The following is a 24,143-nucleotide window of genomic DNA, read 5'->3' as shown; positions in this document are numbered from 1 at the left end:
AGTCTGTCTAATGCCTGGGTCCGAAAGTAGACTTTCCCCTTTCCCAATTCCAGACTGCTTACCAGGTTCTAGATTCCCAGGTCTCCTGGGTCTGGCCTACTTGAGTGGTATGTTTTTTTAACTTGTAGTCATAGATTTCTACCAGCATTTCTAGTATTTTTGCCTTGTTATTTAATCTGCTGTTGCCCACTGTCTGAGCACGAACATCTAAAAACCACCCTGTTTTTTCCAAGGGTGTTGGAAGACAGACTTCTGATGTGCTTAGTGATAAACTGGGAACAACACTCAAGACATCTTCCCCCTTCCTCTTTGCAGCTGTAGAGCTAGAATGAAAATGCCTAATGGCTAATTCACTCAATCACATAAATGTCTCACCTACAAATAAAAGCCAAGTACACGTGTCTTAGTTTTTTTTGCATATATTTACAATATAAATACTAATTTGTTTCCAAAGTACATATTCTTTTAACAGTTTGAGAAAATTATCTAGCATAGGACAGTAATTTAATGTAAAGACTCTATAGTAGTGATTAAGGAAAAATAGAACTGTTTGGGGGATAAGGAATCCTGGCTATGAATGGGCATGATGATCTGAACTTGCAAAGGGAATGTGAAGCAGCTTAGTCCACATTGCACTGCTAATACAATACGTTAAAGGGCTACTGTGTGAGATAGCAACCTGGATATGGTGTTATAAAAACTAAACATGAGAGATATAAGAAGTACACATGCTTGCATAGTGTGTTAATTTTAAAGAAGCTCAACATTTTATTCTCATTTTCAATAACTTAAATGAACAGCACTTAACACATCACACAAAATTAAAGACTTGTGCATATATTTCAGATTTCAACATTAATGTCAAAAATACATAGTATGATTTTACATAGGATTTGTGCTACATTAGAACACTAGAGACAAACATCACTTGAGTATTAAGGAAAACATTAAATATTAAATAACTGAGAAATAAAATGTGTAAACACTAATCTAACTGGGGGTTTTGCTATTGCAACACGTCCAATGAAGTGGTTTCAACAGTACAAAAAGTATTAGGACATGAGTTTTTCCAGTCTACATGGAATATATGGATTTCATTTCAGGAATCCTTTCATAAAAACTGGTCCAGGATAACGGGAGAGGATCCACTCTCCTGATTGTTAATTTGGTACACTCCATTCTATGCTAATTTTTACTTGCAAACTTGGGTACTGAGTAAATACTTTAAATCATCACTCCTTATCAACATCTTGGTGAAAACTGAGGGTTTGTTGGCGATTCAGTGTAAGATTTGAGTTCATATGCAGCACCGCTATCAACCTCCATTGACTTTCTAGAGAACAGGAGCCGTACATCTCTATGGAGGTAGATCTTTCCAGATTTAGAACTCTGGAACCTAAACAAATAAACAAAATATAAAACATTTCAGAGAATGAGTCTTTAAAATAAACTAGAATAATTAAAATTTGAAAGCAGGAAGAACTAATCTTGCTACAATATTAGGTCAACACTAACTCTTTAACATGATATTTAAGGTCTTTTCTAAAGACCAAAGCATATGCTTTTATTTAAACGTGCTCTCTTACCATTCCCTAAATACCTCATACTCCTTTTCCTTCCCTCAATGCCTGAGATGCTTCTTCCTGTAAATCTTGAGTGTCAAATAGAATCTTACTTTTCCTCCCTGACTCCACAGTACACGCACCTTTCCTCATCTGCAGGTTCACATGGCAGTTCACTCACATTACTCAATAACATTACATTTGGGCTCTGTAGCCCTGGCATCTTCTAGCTCCATAGACCCATTTCACACAACTTAGCCTCCCATAATTTGGGGCAGATGATAAAAAACTGTAATCAACAGTGGCTAGGCTAAGTAAAACCCAGCCACCATCAAAAGTCAAGAGAAAAGTTAGCAGTAAAATGAAAATGGCTATCAAAACCGTATATGAAACTGTTTCTATCCACTGCCAATATCTGTAATACAGTGCAGGGATTTGGAATCTTCACTCACATTAACTTACCTACCAAACAGACAAACATACCCTGTAGTGTTAACTTCTCTTTGTTTTTCCCTTGGCATAGCATAAATACTCTCTGGGTTTGTGGATTTTACTCCTGAACTAGCTGAAAGATGTAGTGGTTACAGCTCTGTATGTTAAAGCAGACTGGCTCTGACTGGGCTTACTCTTCCCTCCTCTCTGAAGTTTTTCACCTTCCCAAACTGAAGGAGAACATTCTTTGGGAAGTATACTGTTTTCCCTAAAAAGGTTTCTTTAAAATGTCCTGTCATTATGTGGAGATTATAAAAGCTAAGGTGGCTGATTTTTACTCTGGCCAGTATTGGTTACAATTAGCTATGGTTGTTAAACTTCAAGAGGAATGGTGTCAAATGCAAGTTTAACCAGAGAGGGTTGAATCTTTTTCTAGGTTGGGAGGTATTCTCATAGTCTGCAATTTCATACCATGTCATTCATTTATTCACTCATTCATTTATGAGACAGAGTCTTGCTCCTTTGCTCAGGCTGGAGTGCAGTGGTGCGATCTCAGCTCACTACAACTTCTGCCTCCCAGGTTCAAGTAATTCTCCTGCCTCAGCTTCCTGAGGAGCTAGGATTACAGGCGTCCACCACCACACCTGACTAATTTTTGTATTTTTAGTAGAGATGGGGTTTCACCATGTTGGCCAGGTTGGTCTTAAGCTCCTGACCTCAGGTGATCGCCTGCCTCGGCCTCCCAGAGTGCTGGGATTATAGGTGTGAGCCATTGCGCCTGGCCATACCATGTCTTTTAAAAAAAGTTTTCCAAGTCTGTTTTTCATAGATTTTTCATTCCCACAATCTGTGTAACATTTCTCATGTGGCTTACATCAGGTAGTATCAGGTTTGGTTTAAATATGCTGGCTGAACATGTCTTTTGCATACAGAACAACAGGCAGAAGACTGAGATGAAAGAACTAATTAAATAGTGCTTTGGGAAGAATAATTAACAGACTTTCATGTATGGGACCTGAGCGTACAGCTCGCTGCTTTTTCACTCTAGATCACCACTGCAAGGCATATATAAAGAAAGATAGGGCCGGGCGCAGTGGCTCAAGCCTGTAATCCTAGCACTTTGGGAGGCCGAGACGGGCGGATCATGAGGTCAGGAGATCGAGACCATCCTGGCTAACATGGTGAAACCCCGTCTCTACTAAAAAATACAAAAAACTAGCCGGGCGAGGTGGCGGGCACCTGTAGTCCCAGCTACTCGGGAGGCTGAGGCAGGAGAATGGCATAAACCCGGGAGGCGGAGCTTGCAGTGAGCTGAGATCCGGCCACTGCACTCCAGCCTGGGTGACAGAGCGAGACTCCGTCTCAAAAAAAAAAAAAAAGAAAGATAGCAGGTGGTCACCATCAGCAGTAACAGATTGAAGAAGTCTTCTGCCTGGACCTGAGATGAAAGTTGACTCCTCTTGATGAGTAACGCTCCTTACTGTAAGGAGTTAGTCTAAGATAAACATCACTGATGTGACTGAGGACTTTCTATGGAAGGGATCAGACAATTATTAGAAACAGAGTTACAGGCAAAAGTCTACTGAGCCCTCTTTTAACCAATCAATTCACTCATTGATCCTGAGAGCTAAACTAGGATTTCAGGGCTGAAAACCTTACCCTGGTATACTGACAACTTTGACCTCAAGAGCAAACAAGTGGCTTCTCACAACCTTGAACCATGAGTTGGGTAGTAAAAGTTAGAGGGAAAGATATTTATAATGGAAGGACTAGAGTATAAGCTCTACGAGAGCAGATTTTTGTCACTGCTGTTTTGCTAGTGTCTAGAAGCATGCCTGGCCCATAAACATCAGTTGAAGAAATGAATGGAGTTTAAGAACTTCTCTTTCCAATACAGTAGCCATTAGCCATATGTGCTTATTGAGCATTTGAAATGTAGCTAGCTCAAATTTAAGTGTAAAATACATACTTGATTTCAAGGAGTTAGTGATATTAAATATCTCATTGATAATTTTTATATCAGTTATATATTCAAATGGTAAAATTTGGATAGGTTGAGCTAAATTTGGATAGGTTGAGCTAAATAAAACATATTAATTTACCTGTTTATTACTTTTTAAACATGGCTATTGAAAAATATAGAATGATTTGGCTGGGCGTGGTGACTCACACCTGTAATCCCAGCACTTTGGGAGGCGGAGGCGGGTGGATCATGATGTCAAGAGATTGAGACCATCCTGGCCAACATAGTGAAACCCCGTGTCTACTAAAAATACAAAAATTTAGCTGAGTGTGGTGGTGGGCACCTGTAGTCCCAGCTACTCGGGAGACTAAGGCAGGAGAATCACTTGAACCCAGGAGGCGGAGGTTGCAGTGAGCCAAGATTGCGCCACTGTACTCCAGCCTGGCAATGGAGTAAGACTCCGTCTCAGGAAAAAAAAAAAAAAAAAAAAGAAAAAGAAAAATATAGAATGATTTATACGGCTCACATTACTTTTTTTTTTTTTTTTTTTGAGACGGAGTCTCACTCTTGTCACCCAGGATGGAGTCCAGTGGTGTGATCTTAGCTCACTGCAACCTCCACCTCCCAGGTTCAAGCGATTCTCTTGCCTCAGCCTCCTGAGTAGCTGGGATTACAGGAGCCCACCCCCACGCCCAGGTAATTTCTGTATTTTTAGTACAGACAGGGTTTCACTATGTTGGCCAGGCTGGTCTCAAACTCCTGAAGATGATCCGCCCACCTCGGCCTCCCAAAGTGCTGGAATTACAGGTGTGAGCCACTGCACCCGGCCCTCGTATTATATTTTAAAATAGTATTCATTTAGAAAATGTGTTTCATTGCCCCAGGTGCATTTGTTTTGGCATAAAATATTTTATATTAAACAGCTATAAATGAAAACTTCCTTAATTCAACAAGTAATAACAACCACAGGAAGGTACGTCATGTACTTTCGGCATCTTGGCACATCATCAAGAGTCCCCAAGCTAAGCAAAGTCCCAAGGGACACTGGTCTAGTTAGCGTCACAGTTTAAAAAAAAAAACTAAAAATTTCGGAGTTGTTCTAAAGTAACATTTTCATATTAATTTGAAGCATTACCTCAGATGTATGAGGTAGCGTAATAACCGTTCTTCTGTGTGTCGGATGTTCTCTTTATTAACACTTCTCTTCACTTCTTGTTTAACAGGTACAGAAAAAGTTCTTTGTCGTAGGAATGTCTGATGATTGGCTGGCATATCTCGTAAATCATATATCACAACAAACATCTTCACCACAGTCTTATTAGGATTAAATAAGGTCTGAAGAAACAATATAGAAATTATTCCTTAAAAATAGTGATTTGTTGTGACTCAGAATGATTGTGCCAATAATCAAACAAGATTTTAAACAACAAGGTAATACTACTGAATATAATTCAGTTTCAGGGACTAAAATTAACATAATTTCAAAAGTTTATGAAATAATATTCAGTATTTTTTAAAAGGTTCAATTTTTTGTTTTACAATAATATAAGGTCCAGTAAAAATCAAAATCTTTAGTCACAAATTTCATATGTATAAATTTTACTCCTTGTTCAGAGGAGTAACTTTAAGGAATAGTTCTACTAGCTTAAGCAAAATACATCCTTATTGGGTTAAAATATTCCAGTTCAATTATTTCAAACATAATAGCTTTGCTAAAGAGTATCAACTTCAAACTTCTCAAAATTGAGTTTTAATTTTTCTCACATTTTAATACCAAATAGAATATTTCAAATAAAAATACAAGCTCAGTAAAATTAGCATGTTTGATGTCTTAAGGACATATGATTATTATAAAATTTAAAATAGGTGCTCAAAGAAGAGACTTTTTCCTATCTGAACATTTCCCCAAGTTTAGAAAACAAAGCTCACTAGATCTATTAATATTAGATCTAAAGTAGGCTTAATACTTCATTTACTCATACATGGAATCATTTCAAAATCTGTAGCAAAACTAAGCTTTAAAAAAAATCCTCAATATCATTATAGACCAAAATATGTATCCATGGTGACGACTGAATTAAATTCAATTGTTGCTTGGTTATGAATAATTGAAGGAATATTATTTTTAAAGTACTCATTTTTAAACAAAACCCCAAGCTGCTGATCTGACTTTAACCAAATTACCAACACATCAATAGGTAACTTGGTACCCATGCTTTCAGAAGCTCATCCGTGGCACTGGACATCACTCACTGAATCAAAATGAGAAATATATCAATATCATAATCCAATTTTTGAAATCTAGTGAGTCTTAAGATTAAGGCTAATACATTCAACAACCACACCTCATAAGCCAGGAGTTCAAATCATGTTTATACGCAGTTAAACTGTACACAGGATAGAAGACATACCCACATTTCATACTTATAATTAACCACTAAAGTTGGCAGTGTCCAAACAAGAGGTGAATGTGTTACCTCCGAGTTTATGCTTCGCTATGATCACAACTGACAGCTAGCTTTCTGCTGACCCACACTTTCTCATGAGCTACATAGCCAAAGGCAAGAGAACACTGTCACTCCTTTACTTCAAGAAATCGGTTTACTTGTGGTATTCTTGTGGTAATTCCTCCTCAGCAAAACTTATATAAATATGTATTACTATATATGTGTATATATATATACACACGTACACATATTACATAGTTCTGTTTCATTCCTGTGTGATAGGAAATAAACAAATGTACAGATTCCTTGCAGTATTGGAACAATGATGATGAGTAAAAGTGATCTGACAAAGTACTGAACACACTGAGGTCAAAGGTCATAAAAAGGCTTGCTGGATTAGATCAAATCCTGGGAATGAGGAGCAAACCTTAGCTAGACTCTCTTTCAGTCTGCAAACTCTATAATAGATTTGAGGGCTTGCAGGATTATGCTGGGTCAGATCTAGAGTGAACTCAATTTCAAGCTGGCCTTAATATCAGATTATTCTTCTCAGAACCCTAGACCAGGGATGATGAAAGACTGTTCTGAGATAGGAGGACTCTCCTGAGCCAAAACGAGATCAATGCCTACACCAAAAGGAATGATGCCTTCTCTGCCCTGACATCTGTCAGACTATATTTCTGCTTTGTGTGGTCATCTCATTAAATCAATTTTACAAATTATTAGAAATAATTTTGTTTCCCAAGTTTTCCTGCCAAAGCAATTCTAATATTTGGGGTCTCCTTTTAAATAGGTTCATTTCAATCTGATTTATTAAAAAGAAGGCACCAGTAATATTAGGTTCTAAATATATTGAAAAGAGCCCTATTGAAGTTATGCAAACTGTCATATGCTATTTTTCTTAAGTATTCACCTTGATTAGCTTATTAATGCTTTCCTTTTATGGAGGTCCCCAAATGGTCATTCCTGGGGCAGAGCAGGGAAACTCCAAACAAAGCTGCAGCCCCACTGTTACTTACCAAAGTTGTTGCAGCAGCAGTAGCAGGAGAAAGGGCTAAGTTCTATATGTATGTGAGAGAATGATTATTGCAATTGTAGGCTATAAAACACATACCACTTGTATTGTTCCTGAAGGAGGTACTCGATAACCCCTTTTACCAAGGGACTCTAAAGTAATCACACCCTTTAAATAAAAGAAGACAAATTGAGTACAAACTGATGCATATGTACATAAAAGACTAAAATAACTCATGTAATTTATTAAAATTTCAGAATTCTATTTCTATGGAAAAACATTCATATTGAATTAATAGAGATACATTCTATGTTTCTACCCCTAAGGAAACACTTTACTGTTCTTCCTGGTGATGTCACTATAAAGAATATATAACATCAATGGCCACAGCACTCAAAATTACTATTAAGATATAGGAATAAAAGTAAGGAGTTCCTAACTAAAAAGGAAATGAAGGAAGGTAACAGGACCCTTTCCATGTATCTTGAGGGAGAGGGGAAATGAAGAAGCAAGTAATTTATTGGTCTTTGGGCATGTAAAAAGTCACAAGTGTAGGAAAGTAAGTCTTGGCCCAAAATAAAGTCAATTCTTCCGTCTGGGAGTTAAGTTACATATCTGGATTTCCGAATAAAGACAGAAAAAAAATAAAGGAATTTGGAAGTCTGTAGTTCCTGCCTGGTACTACTTTATGGGATAAGAGATGTTTAAGACAAAATGTGGAAAATGAAAGTTAAATCAATAACTTTCAGGCTGTGGAATGTTCTATAGTAAAGCTATAAAATCTCACTTTCCTAAAATTAAATATTTCTTCAGAAACAACCTTATATCATGTTGTGTTTTAATCTGGATATTATTAAGGTATTTTGCTTTTGTTTGGTCATTTACTTGTTAAGGAATCTAAGAATCCAAATTGATTCTAAATCAGAACACAATGGATTGAGAGCTGATTTGAGTCAAGGTTAAAGCTAAATGAGGGTCATTTCATTAGAGAAGTCTAAAAGAGGACATTAGGAGTCCTCCAGTTGTTCTGGTACTCAAAGAACAATCCTCAGATGAGCATCATCAGCATCACCTGTGAACTCGTTAGGACTGTGAAATGTCTGGCCTCTTCCCAGACCTTATGAAGTCAAATATACATTTTAACAAGATTCTCCAGATGATATCAATTTACATTAAGGTTTGGGAGCCCTGCTCCAGTATTTGAAGTAGTTTTTCTCAGGATGTTCTCATTACTGCAAAATCCAATCAATGGGGTAAAAGCGTATTTGTTAAAACAAGGTAAGTTCAAACGGAATGTGTAAAAGTTTCTCAATAACCAGGATGATCAATAACTAGGATAACCAAATGACTATTGGTGGTAATTGCGATACTTTTTTTTTTTTTTTTTGAGACGCTGTCTCACTCTGTCACCGAGGCTGGAGTGCAGTGGTGTGATCTTGGCTCACTGCAACCCTTGCCTCCCAGGTTCAAGCGATTCTTCTGTCTCAGCCGCCCAAGTAGCTGGGACTACAGGCGCTCACCATCACACCCAGCTAATTTTTGTATTTTTAGTAGAGATGGCAGCGGCTGGGGGGGGGGGGTTCCACAATGTTGTCCAGGCTGGTCTTGAACTCCTGACCTCAGGTGATCCACCCGCCTCTGCCACCCAAAGTGCTAGGATTACAGGCGTGACCCACCGTGCCCAGCCTGTGATACTTAAGAGCTTTAAAAAATGAATGCTGATGCATTTATGTTAACTGGGATAATACTTTTCTTTCAAGCAGTTAAGGTAGTTAAGGAGAACTGTATGTTCTACATTTCATGATTCCATTATTATACATTGTACATGCCAAACTTATGTAAAAGCAAATATAAAACAGGACTGTCCTATTAGGTGACATCTCTCTGTTGGGTTCCAGGGTTAGGAAGTAAAAAGGAGTGGATAAAGGTAAAAGGGAAAGCCACATTCTGACATATGGATTCCTCAACGTCAAGTGAACAACACTTGACATCAGATTATTAAATTAACACATTAAGGTTAACACATACGTGGTTCTTGACAAATCAGATTTGTCAAGTGGTTATTTAAAGCATGAAAAAAGCACATCAACAAACTGCAACCCTAACCAAAACAGCAATGAAACTTAAACAATTTATCTCTTACAATCTGCCCTACATGCCTAATGAGGTACTCTGTATACCACATTTTTTTAATGAGCACAGTGTGGCTATTTACTCTACATGAAAAAGGTATGGAATATTATATGCATCTTCTTCCTAGTTTCAGAAAGAAAAAGTAAAATATACCTAAATAATAGCTATCTTTAAAATCACATAACTACATGTAATATACTACCGTTCTTCCTTGACAGCCATCGGCCTCCCCACCAAATACATACAGTAAAAGTGGTAAGGCAACTACTACCAAGTTTATGCTTGTTTCCTTTAATACATTCAATTCCAATAGTTTTTAGAACACAGTAACAGTAACTAAATCAATTTATTTAAAAAAATAGCTTTTTGAAAAAAACCATAAAGTTTAAGGCAACAATTTAAAACAATTTGTAAGCAATGTTAAGACTAGTAGCATTGGCAAGTTAGGAATTTTAGAAGGGGACTGGGAAATTATTTGGAATTTTATTATTATTCATCATTATTGTAATAATTTCATCATTTTAACTGATCAGCATATTAATACCTACGAAAAGTTACCATATTTAACACAAAAGAGAAAAACACATTTTCTTCTGGCATTTTTGTTTTTCTTTTTTTTGAGATGGAGCCTCATTCGGTCATAAAGACTGGAGTGCAGTGGCACAATCTTGGCTTAGTGCAACCTCTGCCTCCTGGGTTCAAGCGATTCTTGTGCCTCAGCCTCCCGAGTAGCTGGTATTGCAGGCACCCACCACCACACCCAGCTAATTTTTGTGCTTTTAGTAGAGATGGGGTTTTACCATGTTGGCCAGGCTGGTCTTGAACTCCTGACCTCAAGGCATCCGCCTGCCCCAGCCTCCCAAAGTGCTGGGATTACAGGTGTGAGCCACCATGCCTGGCCTTTCTTCTGGGATTTTAAAATGGAATAGTAGGGTTAAAATAAATGTGGTCAAAATCTTATACAAAAATTCCTCAAATTATTATGGAATAGTAAATATGCACAAATAAGTGGAAAACTGAAAGAAATGTATCTTGATCTGGTTAATTACAAATGAAAGGAAATCATACATGGCCCTGATAATATTATAATGAAAGTCATATTATAAATTTGCCACTGGCACACCTGCCTTAGATATTTCTGCCTGGTTTCACAATACAACAGTTTCTAGACAGCTAAGTGTTGTCATATAACACTTGGAGAACATTTTTACCACTAACTCCCAACCGGAGAATAATATTATATGGCTTTGAGTTAGTCTTTAAGGAATCATTTAATGAGAAATCCTATACCACCTCTATACCACAAAGATAGGATTTTCTGTGCTAAAATTTTACCCGTGTGAGTCATTTCTATAATCTGTGATAAGAGGTCCCAAAATTATTATCAGAGTAACAAGGTTATTATAAGAGTAACAAATAGGAGTTTTATGTCTTCGCCCTGCTGGTCTGTGATATGCATAGTCTTACCAAAACATAATCAGTTCTTTGAAAACAGACTCAACTACAAAAGTATAGAGAATATTCCCTGAGGAACAAAATTAATCCATAGCAGGAAACACTGGGACTGGGTCATTTGCAAAAAGAATGCATTCCTAATAAGTAAACTTTTAATAGAAAAATACAGACTATTTTTTGAAAATATTCTAATTTTTTCATAGGAAAAATATAAACGGGATAGTTGATTGAAGAATGTTGTCAGAGAAAAGAAAATCAGAGATTCTCAAAAGGATAGATTAAATTCAGTAACCTGATTCATACCCTTGCCAATATCTATTCAACGATCTGCAATCATCTGTGTGTACATCTCTAGTACTTTCTGGAGTGATAAAATCTTTTATCTCTCAATCCTTCATTTTTTAGACATCAACTAAGGTGAAAGATTAATGCGTTTTGCTTTTTAAAAGCATAGTTCAAATTACCTTTTGCTCATTAATTTCCATCAAAGATATTTATTTGAGCTGATTTTCAGCCAGTTTACCCTTTTATCTTGTTTCCAAGCCATCCTAATGGCCAACAGGGACTCTGTTCACTAATGACAGATCACAGTATTTTATTTTATTTATTTTGAGACAGAGTTTTGCTCTTGTAGCCCAGGCTGGAGTGCAATGATGCGATCTCGGCTCACTGCAACCTCTGCCTCCTGGATTCAAGCTATTCTCCTGCCTTAGCCTCCCAAGTAGCTGGGATTATAGGCGTGTGCCACCATGCCCAGCTAATTTTTTGTATTGTTAGTAGAGACAGGGTTTCACCATGTTGACCAGGCTGGTCTTGAACTCTTGGCCTTAGGTGATCTGCCAGCCTCAGGTGATCTGCCCGCCTCAGCCTCCCAAAATGCTGGGATTCAGGCATGAGCCACCGCACACGGCCAGATCACAGTATTTTAGACCTTATCTTTCCATCCTCTATTACTACATGCCAATAAAAGGTGTGAAACTGATGAGATTCTTGATGTCCTGGTAAGGCAAACAGGCTGTAGATATACTCTCATATTGTAAGTATTTGAGTATGATATGCATTTATTCTGGTATTAAACTTATCTCAGTGGTACTTTCCATTTCATTAATTGTCCAAAATTATTTTTTCCAAAATAATTCTGGGAAAGTGGGTACATCTTTCTATGGTAAATGAACAGGTAGCATATGTAATAACTGGGCAGGTTTGTGAAGGGGGGCCTCTTCATTCGATAATAACCTATGCTGGGCATCTTCACGCTTATGACCCACAGATGTAAATGTTGTTGGGAAAAGAAAATTTTGAATAAACAAGCAGACACCACTATGCTTTTGCTATCAAAGTGTGAAACACTAATCAAGCTCTTGACTAAAATCTTCACCCTTAGAATGGAGTAAGCTTTCCTTGAGGAAACTGGGCCAATAATGAGTAGGTCACATATAGGTTCCTAAGAGTAGCTTCCTTTCCTGTCTGTTGTTTCTCAATTATATAGATGTCCCTTTTTACAGCTTTTATTTAATAACAAAAGTCATTGTTACTAATGTCCTTGAAAACCTAGAAGGTTGGAGACAGGCATGTTAGGAGAGGAAGCAGTTGGGCCAGGTAGTAAGTTAGGAAATTCAAGCAGCAAGACTAGGCTATAATGTTCAATGCCTACAGTAATCTGCATTTCTCAAAAGTAACACCTAACATGAAAACCCAGATTTGACTCCATATTTGATACCATCACTGTCAACTTTTTACAGACCTGCATAGCTAGCTACTTACCTCTCTTTGTCTTTTGGAGGAGGGCTGATACTAATCATATACTAGTACTCAGTATCGTTTTTGCAAATGAATGCTTATATTATCCACAAGCCATTGGAATAAAAAAAAATCAGAAAGGTAAAATCATAAATTGATCTTAAGGCTCAACACTATAACTCAGAGGTGTCCTATCTTTGGCTTCCCTGGGCCACATTGGCAGAAGAATAATTGTCTTGGGTCACACATAAAATATACTAACACTAACAATAGCTGATGAGCTAAAAAAAGAAAAAAATCACACAAAAAATATCATAATGTTTTAAGAATGTTTACAAATTTGTGTTGGGTTACATTCAAAGCCTTCCTGGGTTGCATGTGGGCTGTAGGCCGGACAAGCTTGCTCTAACTCCTCTTAGTTATTTCACTCTCCATTAAGACATTAGCATGAGTCTGAAGTAGCTAGTATCCTAAAGAACTCTAGGATTAGGCCAGTTGTGGTGGCTCATGCCTGTAATTCCAACACTTGGAAGGCCAAAGTGGGAGGTCTGCTTGAGGCCAGGAGTTCAAGACCAGCCTGGGCAACATAGGGAGGCCCTGCCTCTACAAAACATAAAAATGAGCTAGGCATGGTGGCGCATATCTGCAGACCCAGCTACTTAGGAGCTCCAAGGCAGGAGGATGGTTTGAGGACAGAAGTTTGAGGCTGCAGTGGGCTATGACTGTACCACTGCACTCCAGCCTAGGCAACAGAGTGAGAGCTTATCCAAAAAAAAAAAAGAACCCTAGGATTAGAAAAGAATAGGCCCAAAGACAAACCAAACTAAACAGGAGAAAAAGGAGTAAAAGGGCCCTACAGAAGCCTTATGTCACCAAAGCCTTGTAGGACTAGAGGGCCGAGTGCACAGTAAGCATTTGAGAATGTGTGTGAACTCAGCACGATGGAATTACAGTGTCACTAATCAATTTTTACCATTTTTTCAAGACAAGGAGAAACAAGTACGTTTTTAGTACCATCCTTAAATGTAAAAGAGGTTATCTGTTGTTTGAACTAGCTTAGAAAGAAGTCGTGAGGTAATATTTTGGCATGTTAGTTTGTATTCAGCTCTTAGGAAGTGATTTATACTTTCAAGTATTGTACCAAAGCACTTAAAGAAATTTGTTATTAAGTCGGTTGATTTGGCAGGAAAACACACAATATAAAAAATACTTGCCATATAAGGAGAGGGAGCATTGTCATCTGAAACACTGTAGAATGACACTTCAACTGGAAGAGTCAAATGTGTGGGGCAGAAAGCACCACTTGCCCCTACCTCGGCAGTAAAACCATCAACAATGCCGAGAGGATCTAAACGATAGTTCAAGACAGATTCCTGGAAGACAAAATAATTTTTATAACTCAATTTAAAAAGCTAACACATTCATTTTTTTTCTATTTAAAGAAATATACACTTAGCCTAAAGGCAGAGAAGTGATAACAAGAAATATATTACTATGCTTTCTAGCACTAGAACAGTGGTTGTTACCATTGCCATGTCCTTATTTCTGCTTTTCATCTGACTTGAAGTCAACTCCATCTCCCATCAGTCTTCTACCATCCTACAACAGTTTGGTCTTCTCTCACTATTCCAACTCACACTGAATTCTCCTGCAACTTCAGCATTAGTTAGGCCTAACTATTTACTACGTTGTTTTTATATCTGTAAATTTAAAAATATGCTCTATCAGAGCAGGTATTTATCCCTCGCAGTGCCTATTCATGGTGCTAGGCACAGAGAAACACTTGAAAACCTAACAGGTTATATATGGAAGTTCCATTAAAAGATGAAGTCAAGCACTTATAATTCTAACCAAGAAATAATTGCTTCTCTTATAAATACTGTAGTATGTGACAAGTTTTATTTCGTTTAATTTAAAACATAAAAACATGCATTTATGAAAAGTTAAAAGTACAGAAATAGTACAGAAGCCCTTATCCATCCCTCACCCGAGGTCACTTAGTGAGATAACTACTTTTAACAATTTAGTGGTTATCTTCCCAGTTATGAGAAACATATAAAACTTTTCACAAGCTTTATTTTATATACATATATCAACACATATATGCATACATCATGAAACGTGAGTAGCATTCCTTCAATTCTTTGAAAAGAAAGGTTACAAAGCCTCATGATTCTAAAAGTTTGTGTAGTCTAAATGCGAAACAGTGACATATCAGCAATTCTAATCTCCTGATCAAAAAGATAAAGCCAAATGACCTGGGTCACAATCAACCTTCTATATCTCCTTTTTGCCCTCTAATCAATCCAATCCATATCCTGTTGATTTTACCTCTCAGTCTCATGGCCTCATCTCCATCCCCACCACCACCACTATCCTAGTGACCTAGGTGATCCTCATAACCTCTCCTCTAAATTAACGCTCCATCTTCTAATTAGTCTTTCTATCTGTAGTGTATCCTCTGTAGTACTGCCAGAGTTCTTTTTTTTTTTTTTAAAGGCTTATAGTATCATCTACCACTTAAAAACTTTGTTTCCTGCTGTCTATAGAATGAGGTCAACATTCATAGCACAGCACTTAAGCTCCACCATGCCTCTTGTTTCATCTCTCCCAATATGTACAGAGTCCCATGCTCCAGCTCCAGCTGATCCTTTCCAACATCGCCATGCTCTTTTACATTTGCACATATGCCTTTGCACATGCAGTTCCCTTTGTCTAGAATCTCTGATTCCTGCACAAATTTACTCGGCAAATTCCTTCTCATCTTTTGTGACCAAGCTCAAATGACAGTTCCTCAGTAAAGCTTTCCTCAATCCCTTTTTAGCAGAGACAGTAGATATACAAGTACTAGGAAACTTCTATTACAATGCTAATTACTTGAGTTTATAAATTATTTACCCATCTGGGTAAATTATATGCCCACCTTCTCCAGTAGACAATAAACGTCTCTAAGGCAGGAACTTTATCATTTAAACTTTGTATTCCTAGCATATAGTAAGTACTCAACTAATGTGTCCTAAATAAGAAGTCCATTCTGAAGATGCAAAAAATTTTCATAGGAGAGGCACATACAAAAATGTTTATGGATTAAGGCAAATGACCAATATTAGTTGCTGACTCTATCTGAGATAATTTAGATTTTTGTAAATTTAATATACAGGCATATATGCTAGGCCCCACTCAGTGCAGTATGACAAGAAAAAAAAAAAAGGCATGAAAATAAAAAGCCAAAACTATCCCTATTTATAGAGGACAAGACTGTCTGTGTAGAAAAATCCCAAGGATTATTTTTAAAAATCTACTGAAATTAATGAGTTGAACAAGATCACTGATTTTTTATAGATAACACACACACATACATTCATTTAAAAATACTAGCAATGAACAATTGACAATTTTTAAGTTACAATATCCCAGAAAACATGAAATACTTAGGTATACATCTACAAAAATATATCAAAAATCTGGGCTAGGCGTGGTGGCTCACACTTGTAATCCCAGCAGCTGGGGAGACTGAGGTGAGCAGACTGCTTGAGTCCAGGAGTTTATGAAAAGCCTGTGCAAACACAGCAAGGTCCTATTTCTACAAAAATTTTTTAAAAAATTAGCTGGGTGTGTTGGTGCAAGTGTGGAGTCCTAGCTATTCGGGAGGCTGATGTGGGATGAATGCTTCAACCCAGGAGATCGAGGTTGCGATGAGGTATGATCACGCAGCTACACTCCAGCCTGGGTAACAGAGAAAAGTCCTTACCCCTATTTTTTTAAAAAAAGATGTCTGAGATATGCATGCTAAAATCTATAAAACACTGATGAAAGAAATAAAAGAATATCTAAATAAATAGATTTCATGGACTGAAAGACTTTATATTTTTAAGATGTCAATTTTCCTCCAATTGATCTATATTAAAGTAAGCCAAACAAAATCTCAGCAGGCTATTTTGTGGAAATAGACAAGCTGATTCTAAAATTTATATGAAAAAACAAAGGAGCTAAAATGGTTTAAGCAATTCTGAGAAAAAACAATAAAGTTAGGACTCACATTACCTGATTTCAAGACTAGAAAATTGAACATCCATATGCATAAAAAAGGGAACCTTGACTGCACACCTCCTATCATGTAAAAATCAACTCAAAATAGATGACAGATCTAAACATATGAGCTAACACAAACTTTCAGAAGAAAACAGAAAAAAAGCTTTGTGACCTTGGGTTGAGCCAGTGGTTCTCACCCAGGGGATATATGGTAATATATGAAGACATTTTTGGTTACTAGAACTGGAAACGGGGGTACTATTGGAATCAAGTGGGTAGAGGCCAGAGATTCTGCTAAACACCCCACAAAGCACAAACAGCCCTTCAGAAGAATTATCTAACTCAAATGTCAACAGTACTAGTGTAAAGAAGCCTTGGGCTAGGCAATGTTTTTTTAGATTCAACATCACAAAGTAAGATTCATTAAAGAAAATGTTACTAAATTAGACATCAAAAAACTTAAAATCTTTTACTCTTGTAAAGACACTGTCACAAAAATGTACAGCCAAACTTCAGACTTGGAAAACATATATGCTTATTTGGCAAATAAGTGCAGGAAAAGAGGCTCAACATCAATAGTCATCAGGGAAATACAAATTAAAACCACAATAATTAAGGTGAAAACGACTGATCATTGCAAACATTGGCAAGGATGTAGAAGAACTAGAACTCTCATACAATGCTGATGCAAATTAAAATGGTATAATCACTTTTGAAAATAGCTTGGCAGTTTCTTAAGAGTTAAACATACATCTATCCTATTACCTACTCTACTCTATTCTACTCTACTCTACTCTACTCTACTCTACTCTACTCTACTCTATTCTATTCTATTCTATTCTATTCTATTCTATTCTATTCTATTCTATTCTCTCCTCTCCTCTCCTCTCCTCTCCTGGGTAATTACCTAAGTGAAATGAAAATTTATGTCCACATAAAAATTCATACACAAATGTTTATAGCAGCTTTATTTTTAATAACCCCAAACTGGTGACAACCCAAATGTCTAAAATCAGGTGAATGAATAAACAAACTGTGGTCTATCCATACAACAGCATTAAAAATGAATGAACTCTTGATACACAGGACAACACGGATTATCTTAAAAAAATGACACTGAGTTAAATAAATCCACAAGCCACCCCCCTAAGAGTACATACTGTGTGACTGTATTTATATACAATTCTAGAATATACAAGCTATTTTATACTGACAGAAAGCACTAAGATTCCCTCATATAGGAAAAATAACTCATTTCCAATGGTTGTATTATGCTTGACTGAACTGACTGAAGAAAATCACAGGACAGATGAATTGAATGGATGATGACAAGGTTTTGCAGTAGAAAACTCTAAATCAGGGGTGTCCAATCTTTTGGCTTCCCTGGGCCACACTGGAAGAATAATTGACTTGGGGCATATGTAAAATATGAATTGTCTTGGGCCACATGTAAAATATACTAACACTGGTTGGGCATGGTGGCTTATGCCTGTAATCCCAGCACTTTGGGAGGCTGAGGCAGGTGGATCACCTGAGGTCAAGAGTTCGAGACCAGCCTGACCAGCATGGTGAAACTCGTCTCTACTGAAAATACAAAAATTAGCTGGGCATGGTGGTGTGTTCCTGTAATCCCAGTTACTTGGGAGGCTGAGGCAGGAGAACTGCTTGAACCTGGGAGGCAGAGGTTGCAGTGAGCCAAGGTTGCGCCATTGCACCCAGACCTGGGGAACAGAGTGAGACTGCCTCAAAAAGAAAAAAAAAAAAATCTCTCTCTTTCTCTCTCTATATATAGATAGGTAGATACATATACCCACACATTAACAATAGCTGATAAGCCTAATAAAAATCACAAAAAAAATCTAACAACATTTTAAGAAAGTTTATGAATTTGTGTCGGGCTGCATTCAAAGCTGTCCTAGGCCCCAAGCTGGACAAGCTTGCTCTAAATGGTGGCAAGAAAAGGTGACTATTAGCTAGTAGACTATTTGGGTGTTATTCTGTGTCCATGTATTTCCAGACTCCACCTAATGCCCCACAAATAATGTCTAAGGATGATGATTTCCCCCAACAACATTACAGGGATAAGACTTTCCCTGTTTTCACTAAACAAGTCTAATGTGTCATTTTAGTGACTCAAGTCTAACCCCATCTTTTATTGCACAGAATGTCAAATTCACTAAGCTGAGGAAATATCTTCTGTAATTTACTTAAGAAAACATCAAATTCATCATAAATAAGACCTATGGGTTGGACAGTCTCAGAGCATCTCTATTTCTTCCTTAAGTCACTTGAAAAATGTATGTATATCTGCACAAATAGAATCCTCTGAAAAAAACTGTGTACTGATTTTTAACTATCTTCCCTGATATGGTTTACATATTGTCTCCTTCAAATCTCATGTTGAAATGTAATCCCCAATGTTGAAGGTGGAGGCCTGGTAGGAGCTATTTCGGTCATGGAGGTGGATCCTTCACGAACGGTTTGGTTCCATCCTTGCAATAGTAGGTTCTTACAAGATCTGGTTGTTTAAAAGCATATGGCACCTCCCCCCTCGCTCTCTTGCTCCTGCTCTCACCATATGATTTGCCTGCTCCCGCTGTGCCTACTACCACAAGTAAAAGCTCCCCGAGGCCTCATCAGAAGCAGATGCCAGCACCATGCTTCATGTAAAGCCTGCAGAACTGTGAGCCAATAAACCTCTTAAAAATTATCCAGCCTCTGGCATTTCTTTATAGCAATGCAAAAACAGCCTAATACACTCCCTTTTCTAAACTTTTCACATATCAGACTACTTTCTTTTTCCCTTATACATTTTTTGTAGTACATGCATGCCTCAAAAGGAGCAATAAAAAAAATTTCTTGTAGTACAAAGGCTGCAGAGCCACCCGACCCTCACAATGGCCTATGCACTTTTAATTTGATGACAAAGAGGAATAGAAAGCTTGACATCTTTGAACTGATACCTTGGAAGTGACATGGAAAAGACTTACTTACCATGAAATATCTTTTCATTCCCACTAAAACTTTGGAAGATAGCTTCACTAGTAAAATAGTTATAAAGCAAATGGTTAATATATCAAAACACAACTCCTGTAAAACTATCTTAAAAACACAAAATTTTAATTATTTTCCCCTAAAAAAACTCACCAGTTAAAATCACTTCAAAAATGTCATTTACACGTTCATGTTTAAGGTTAAGCTGATTTCTAATTATAGACAATTGAAACCCATGATTTCTACTTGACCCCAAGTAAAATATTGGGAGTAAACACATCAGAAATCTTTATTTGAATTTTTAAAAAATAACCTTGTTACTTTAGAATAGCTGTAGATTTACAAAGAAGTTGCAAATAAAGTACAGAGAACCTTTTGGTTTTGTAAATCAACTTTCCTGATTATGAAGAGGCTGCTAATAGTCCCCCATTATTTTCTCTGGGTCCTAGACCCAATTTTACCAAGTAAGAAGATGTAGCCAAATCTATCCTCCTGGCTTAAGTACGAGATTCCTCAATCCAACCTAATTTCACCAGGTCTTCTCTTCTCCACTACCAGCTACCCAAATCTAAGATGTCAGTGCCAACAATTCTGACTTCCCTTCTTGTGAAAATAAAGTAAAAAGATTTCAAGGCTTGAAAAAAGACAATTATTTATTTCTTTTTCACAACCAAAGTTAAAGACATAAAATGACATCCTGGAACCTAGGGTATAAAATTTTCATTTAAAAAACAGTTTCAAAGCACATTACCTCAAAATTTCCTAGGAGACTAAGACTTGTTATAGGTGGAGCACTAGAACTCAAAAATGGTTTTTCATGAATATCTGGATCATCTTCAATGTTTAAACATGGTCGAGGACTATTAGAAAAACAAATCAGCAAAAGAACACATTAGCCACAATACTTTATTTTTTTAATCTTGACACAGGGTCTCACTCGGTTACCCAGGCTGGAGTACAGTGGCACCATCATAGCTCATTACAGCCTCAAACTCCTGGCTTCAGGCAATGCTCCTGCCTCAGCCTCCCAAAGTGCTGGGGATTACAGGTGTGAGCCACCAAGCCAAGGCACAATATTATTACTTTGTACATAATATTATGTACAAAATTAGGAAAATCTGAACAATCCTACTCAAACTACCATATTAATGTTACCAAATTTTACAATATAAAATTTCAAGTTTAAAATTCCCAATCAGATTTTATCTTTGTTACAATATTTTATAAACACACACACACATATCCTAAAAGATTTCGAGGTGGAATTTAGAACATATCACATAGTGGCATCTACTGGAAATAAATAATTCAGACTTCTATATCAATCTTATTTTAAGTATGAGAATACAAGGGCAAAATTTTGTCACTAAAGAATATAATCAGAGTATTATTTGCCAACAGGGAAAAAAATGGCCAGGGTTGTTTTTTTTTCCCCCCTGAAAGAGTGAAAGGTAGTAGAGGTTAGTAACTAGAAATATATAAAACCATTTAAATGTTAAAACCAATGTAAGAGTTCATTATGATGACCACTATATAGTTGCTACTCACTGCCTTAATTCCTTCCACACTCATCCTTAATAACTGTGTGTGTACATGGTATCATGCTGTAAATAAGATTCCTGTTACAATTCTGATTTTTAGAATCAACATTATTTATTGTTAAAGACCAGAATTTTGTGAAATTCTGTTTGAAACACACAAATGAATTTTGAGATAAATACCTTTTAGATGAGAAGCTTTTCAGATGCAGTAATGAAGAATCCAGATCAAAGCAACCTGATTGTGTTTTTCTCTGAGGAACCTAAAGTCAAAATGATCATTTGTGATATTAAAAAAAAACCCGTAATTTCTTTCTCGAATTGATAAAAGAGTTTTTAAATGAAATTTAAGCATATCTTTGAAATACTACAACTTCTCCTATAATTGCTTATTTAAAATCATGCTGTTCATTACATATTGTTCTTATTTTTACTTTATTAACTAGTGTTGAAAAAACAGATGATTAATAAAAGCACTTTTACTATGTTTTGATTTTTTAAGAAGCAGAAACAGTTTTTTCCAAAACCTGTTTGGAAAAACATGGAAAAAATTGCATGGAATTCCAATATATAGTATAAATAATATTTTGCTTTTTTATATACTTCTCTATTTTTTGGGGAGGTGGAAAACACTTCCAACTTTAAAATAAAAAGGAAAAAAACCAAAAAAACAAAAATACAGATAGGAGCCTGAGGTCCCGCCAGCACTGCCCACTCTTTGCCCATTCCACCTACTGCAACATTTCCAAGAATCCTATGTTTTACAGAGAATAGATTTGAAAAGTACTACACTCCTAGGTTTTCAACCATCATTGTATACCAGATTACATTTAAAGCAAAACACCACCTAGCTCAAAATATCCTAAAATAAAATACCTAAATGTTAATTAAAGGTAAAATCATACACAACATACAAGTTAGACAGTTTCGTTTCTAGAATATTAAATATGTGTACCTGACTCTCTGGTCTAATTGGTGACTGAAGAGACAGATGACACTGAAAATTTAAACCACCTCAACATTTTGGAGAGCTGTACAAGTGCACCATGTTATTTACTGTAGTCAGAACTTAATTGTGAAATTTTCAATCTAAATCCTCATGTCTTCAATTCTGCAAAGTTCTCTACCTTCATTTCTAATATTGCATTTTCTTATTCTATTTAGTCTTTCCTTTTAAACTTCTACCAGACTTACATTGAACATCTCATTCTCTTTTCTTTATGGCTTTTTCGTGTTTTACTATTTCTCTTCCTTTTTGTGCTTCATTCTAGGTGCTTCCTAAATATTTGTCCGTCCACTCACAAAATCTCTATTGAGTTGATCCTAGTCTGCTGTTTAATTCATCTGTATGCGCATGCAAGTGTGTGTATACACTTCATGTATTTTTCATATCTAGAATTTCTATTTAGTTCAAATCCATGTTCTTTCATCTAAATTCCCTATCTTTGCCTTCATTTCTCTCCCAGAACACTTAAAAGAGTTTTTAACTCTCAAGTTGCTCTGATAACAGAGTTCCTATATGTGCATCCTTCCATTTCTTGCTCCTGCTGATTCTTTTAAGGTGCTCTGTAATTTTTTTTTCCTCTAAGATCATCTTCAGTAAGAGGTATCTTCCATAAAAATAAATCTTTGCTGCCCTGGGTTATAGATGTGGGATAGTTTCATGTTTCCCCTACTAATACTAAATGGATTTCATGGGTTCTTTAGTTTTTATGGCTATTTCTTAGCTGGACATCTCTGAATCTCACAGGTAGCATAAATTCAGAACCCCTACTATGTGTGGCTTAGATTTAGGTACAATTTCTTTCGGGTGCTTCCTTTCCTCCCATGTACTCCACCCCTGAGTAAATAGATGGATATTTTTTCCCCCTCTCTCATTTAGAGAAGGCCAGTCTTCCCTGTGCCTGGCTTTATGAAGAATCTGGTCTCAGCTAAGATTGTTACAGACTTGCAGCCTTGACTCCTGTCTCAGCAGGGGCATTGAACCCTAGTGCTATTTTAGGTTCAAATATCCTAGCGGAGCAAAATTTGACCCAGGTTACTCCTTGGGAATTTTTCTTTCTTGCTCTTACACAACGTTATGCATTTGGAAGTTATTATACCTCTTCTAGAACCTCTGTGGGGGGAAGGGGCAAGTGTCTTCCTATATTGACTCAGTCCACCATATTGACCAGAAGTCTGTGGTGCTTTTTACACTAGCAAGACGCTGAAAATTTTTTCCCTGATCTCTTGGGCATTTTAAATCACCGCACAGGTAGGTCAAACATTTGGAGTTTTTATTTTAAAATGGACAAAAAAAATCTGAACAGACGTTTCTCAAAAGACAACATGGAAATGGCCAACAGGTATATAAAAAAATGCTCAATGCCACTAACCAGAGAAATGCATATTAAAACCATAACGAGATGCTGTCTCACTCCAGTTACAATGACTCTTATCCAAAAGACAGACAATAATGGATGCTGGCAAGAATGGAACAAAAGGGAAACCCTCATACACTATTAGTGGGAATGTAAATTAGTATAGCCGCTGTGGAGAAGACTATGGAAGTTCCTCAAAAAACGAAAAATAGAACTACCATATGACCCAGCAATCCCACTGGTGGGCATATATCTTAAGGAAAAAAAAGGGAAATTAGTATATTAAAGAGAGAGCTGCACTCCAATGTTTACTGCAGCACCATTTGCAACAGCCAAGATATGGAAGCAACCTAAGTGTCCATCAATAGATGAATGAATAAAGAAAATGTAGTATATACACAATGGAATATTATTCAGCCACACAAGGAATGAAATCCTGTCATTTGCAACAATATGAACGAAGCTGAAGGAC

General features: G+C 36.8%; 1 protein-coding gene across 4 annotated transcripts in view; it reads right to left on the bottom strand.

Annotated features, from left to right (window-relative positions):
* Positions 1 to 403: 403 nt before the first annotated feature.
* FAM214A (family with sequence similarity 214 member A) overlaps positions 404 to 24,143 on the bottom strand; it is a 98,167-nt gene continuing 74,427 nt past the window's right edge. The window contains exons 8-13 of one of the 4 annotated variants that reach the window (XR_649134.4): positions 21,495 to 21,574; positions 20,525 to 20,633; positions 13,962 to 14,120; positions 7,424 to 7,587; positions 5,093 to 5,292; positions 404 to 1,396 (exon numbers count right to left, since the gene is read on the bottom strand). Coding sequence is in view for 3 of the 4 variants with exons in the window: in XM_003900957.5 (XP_003901006.2) it covers positions 1,243 to 1,396; positions 5,093 to 5,292; positions 7,519 to 7,587; positions 13,962 to 14,120; positions 20,525 to 20,633; positions 21,495 to 21,574 (771 nt within the window). In the remaining variant the exon portion in view is untranslated. The remainder of the gene's footprint in view (positions 1,397 to 5,092; positions 5,293 to 7,423; positions 7,588 to 13,961; positions 14,121 to 20,524; positions 20,634 to 21,494; positions 21,575 to 24,143) is intronic. The other 3 variants (XM_003900957.5, XM_003900958.5, XM_021940571.2) reach the window with 3 other exon arrangements.

Source organism: Papio anubis, unplaced genomic scaffold (genome assembly GCF_008728515.1).
Source record: "Papio anubis isolate 15944 unplaced genomic scaffold, Panubis1.0 scaffold136, whole genome shotgun sequence".
NCBI classification, from domain to species: domain Eukaryota; kingdom Metazoa; phylum Chordata; class Mammalia; order Primates; family Cercopithecidae; genus Papio; species Papio anubis.
This window is presented reverse-complemented; position numbering and strand designations above follow the sequence as displayed.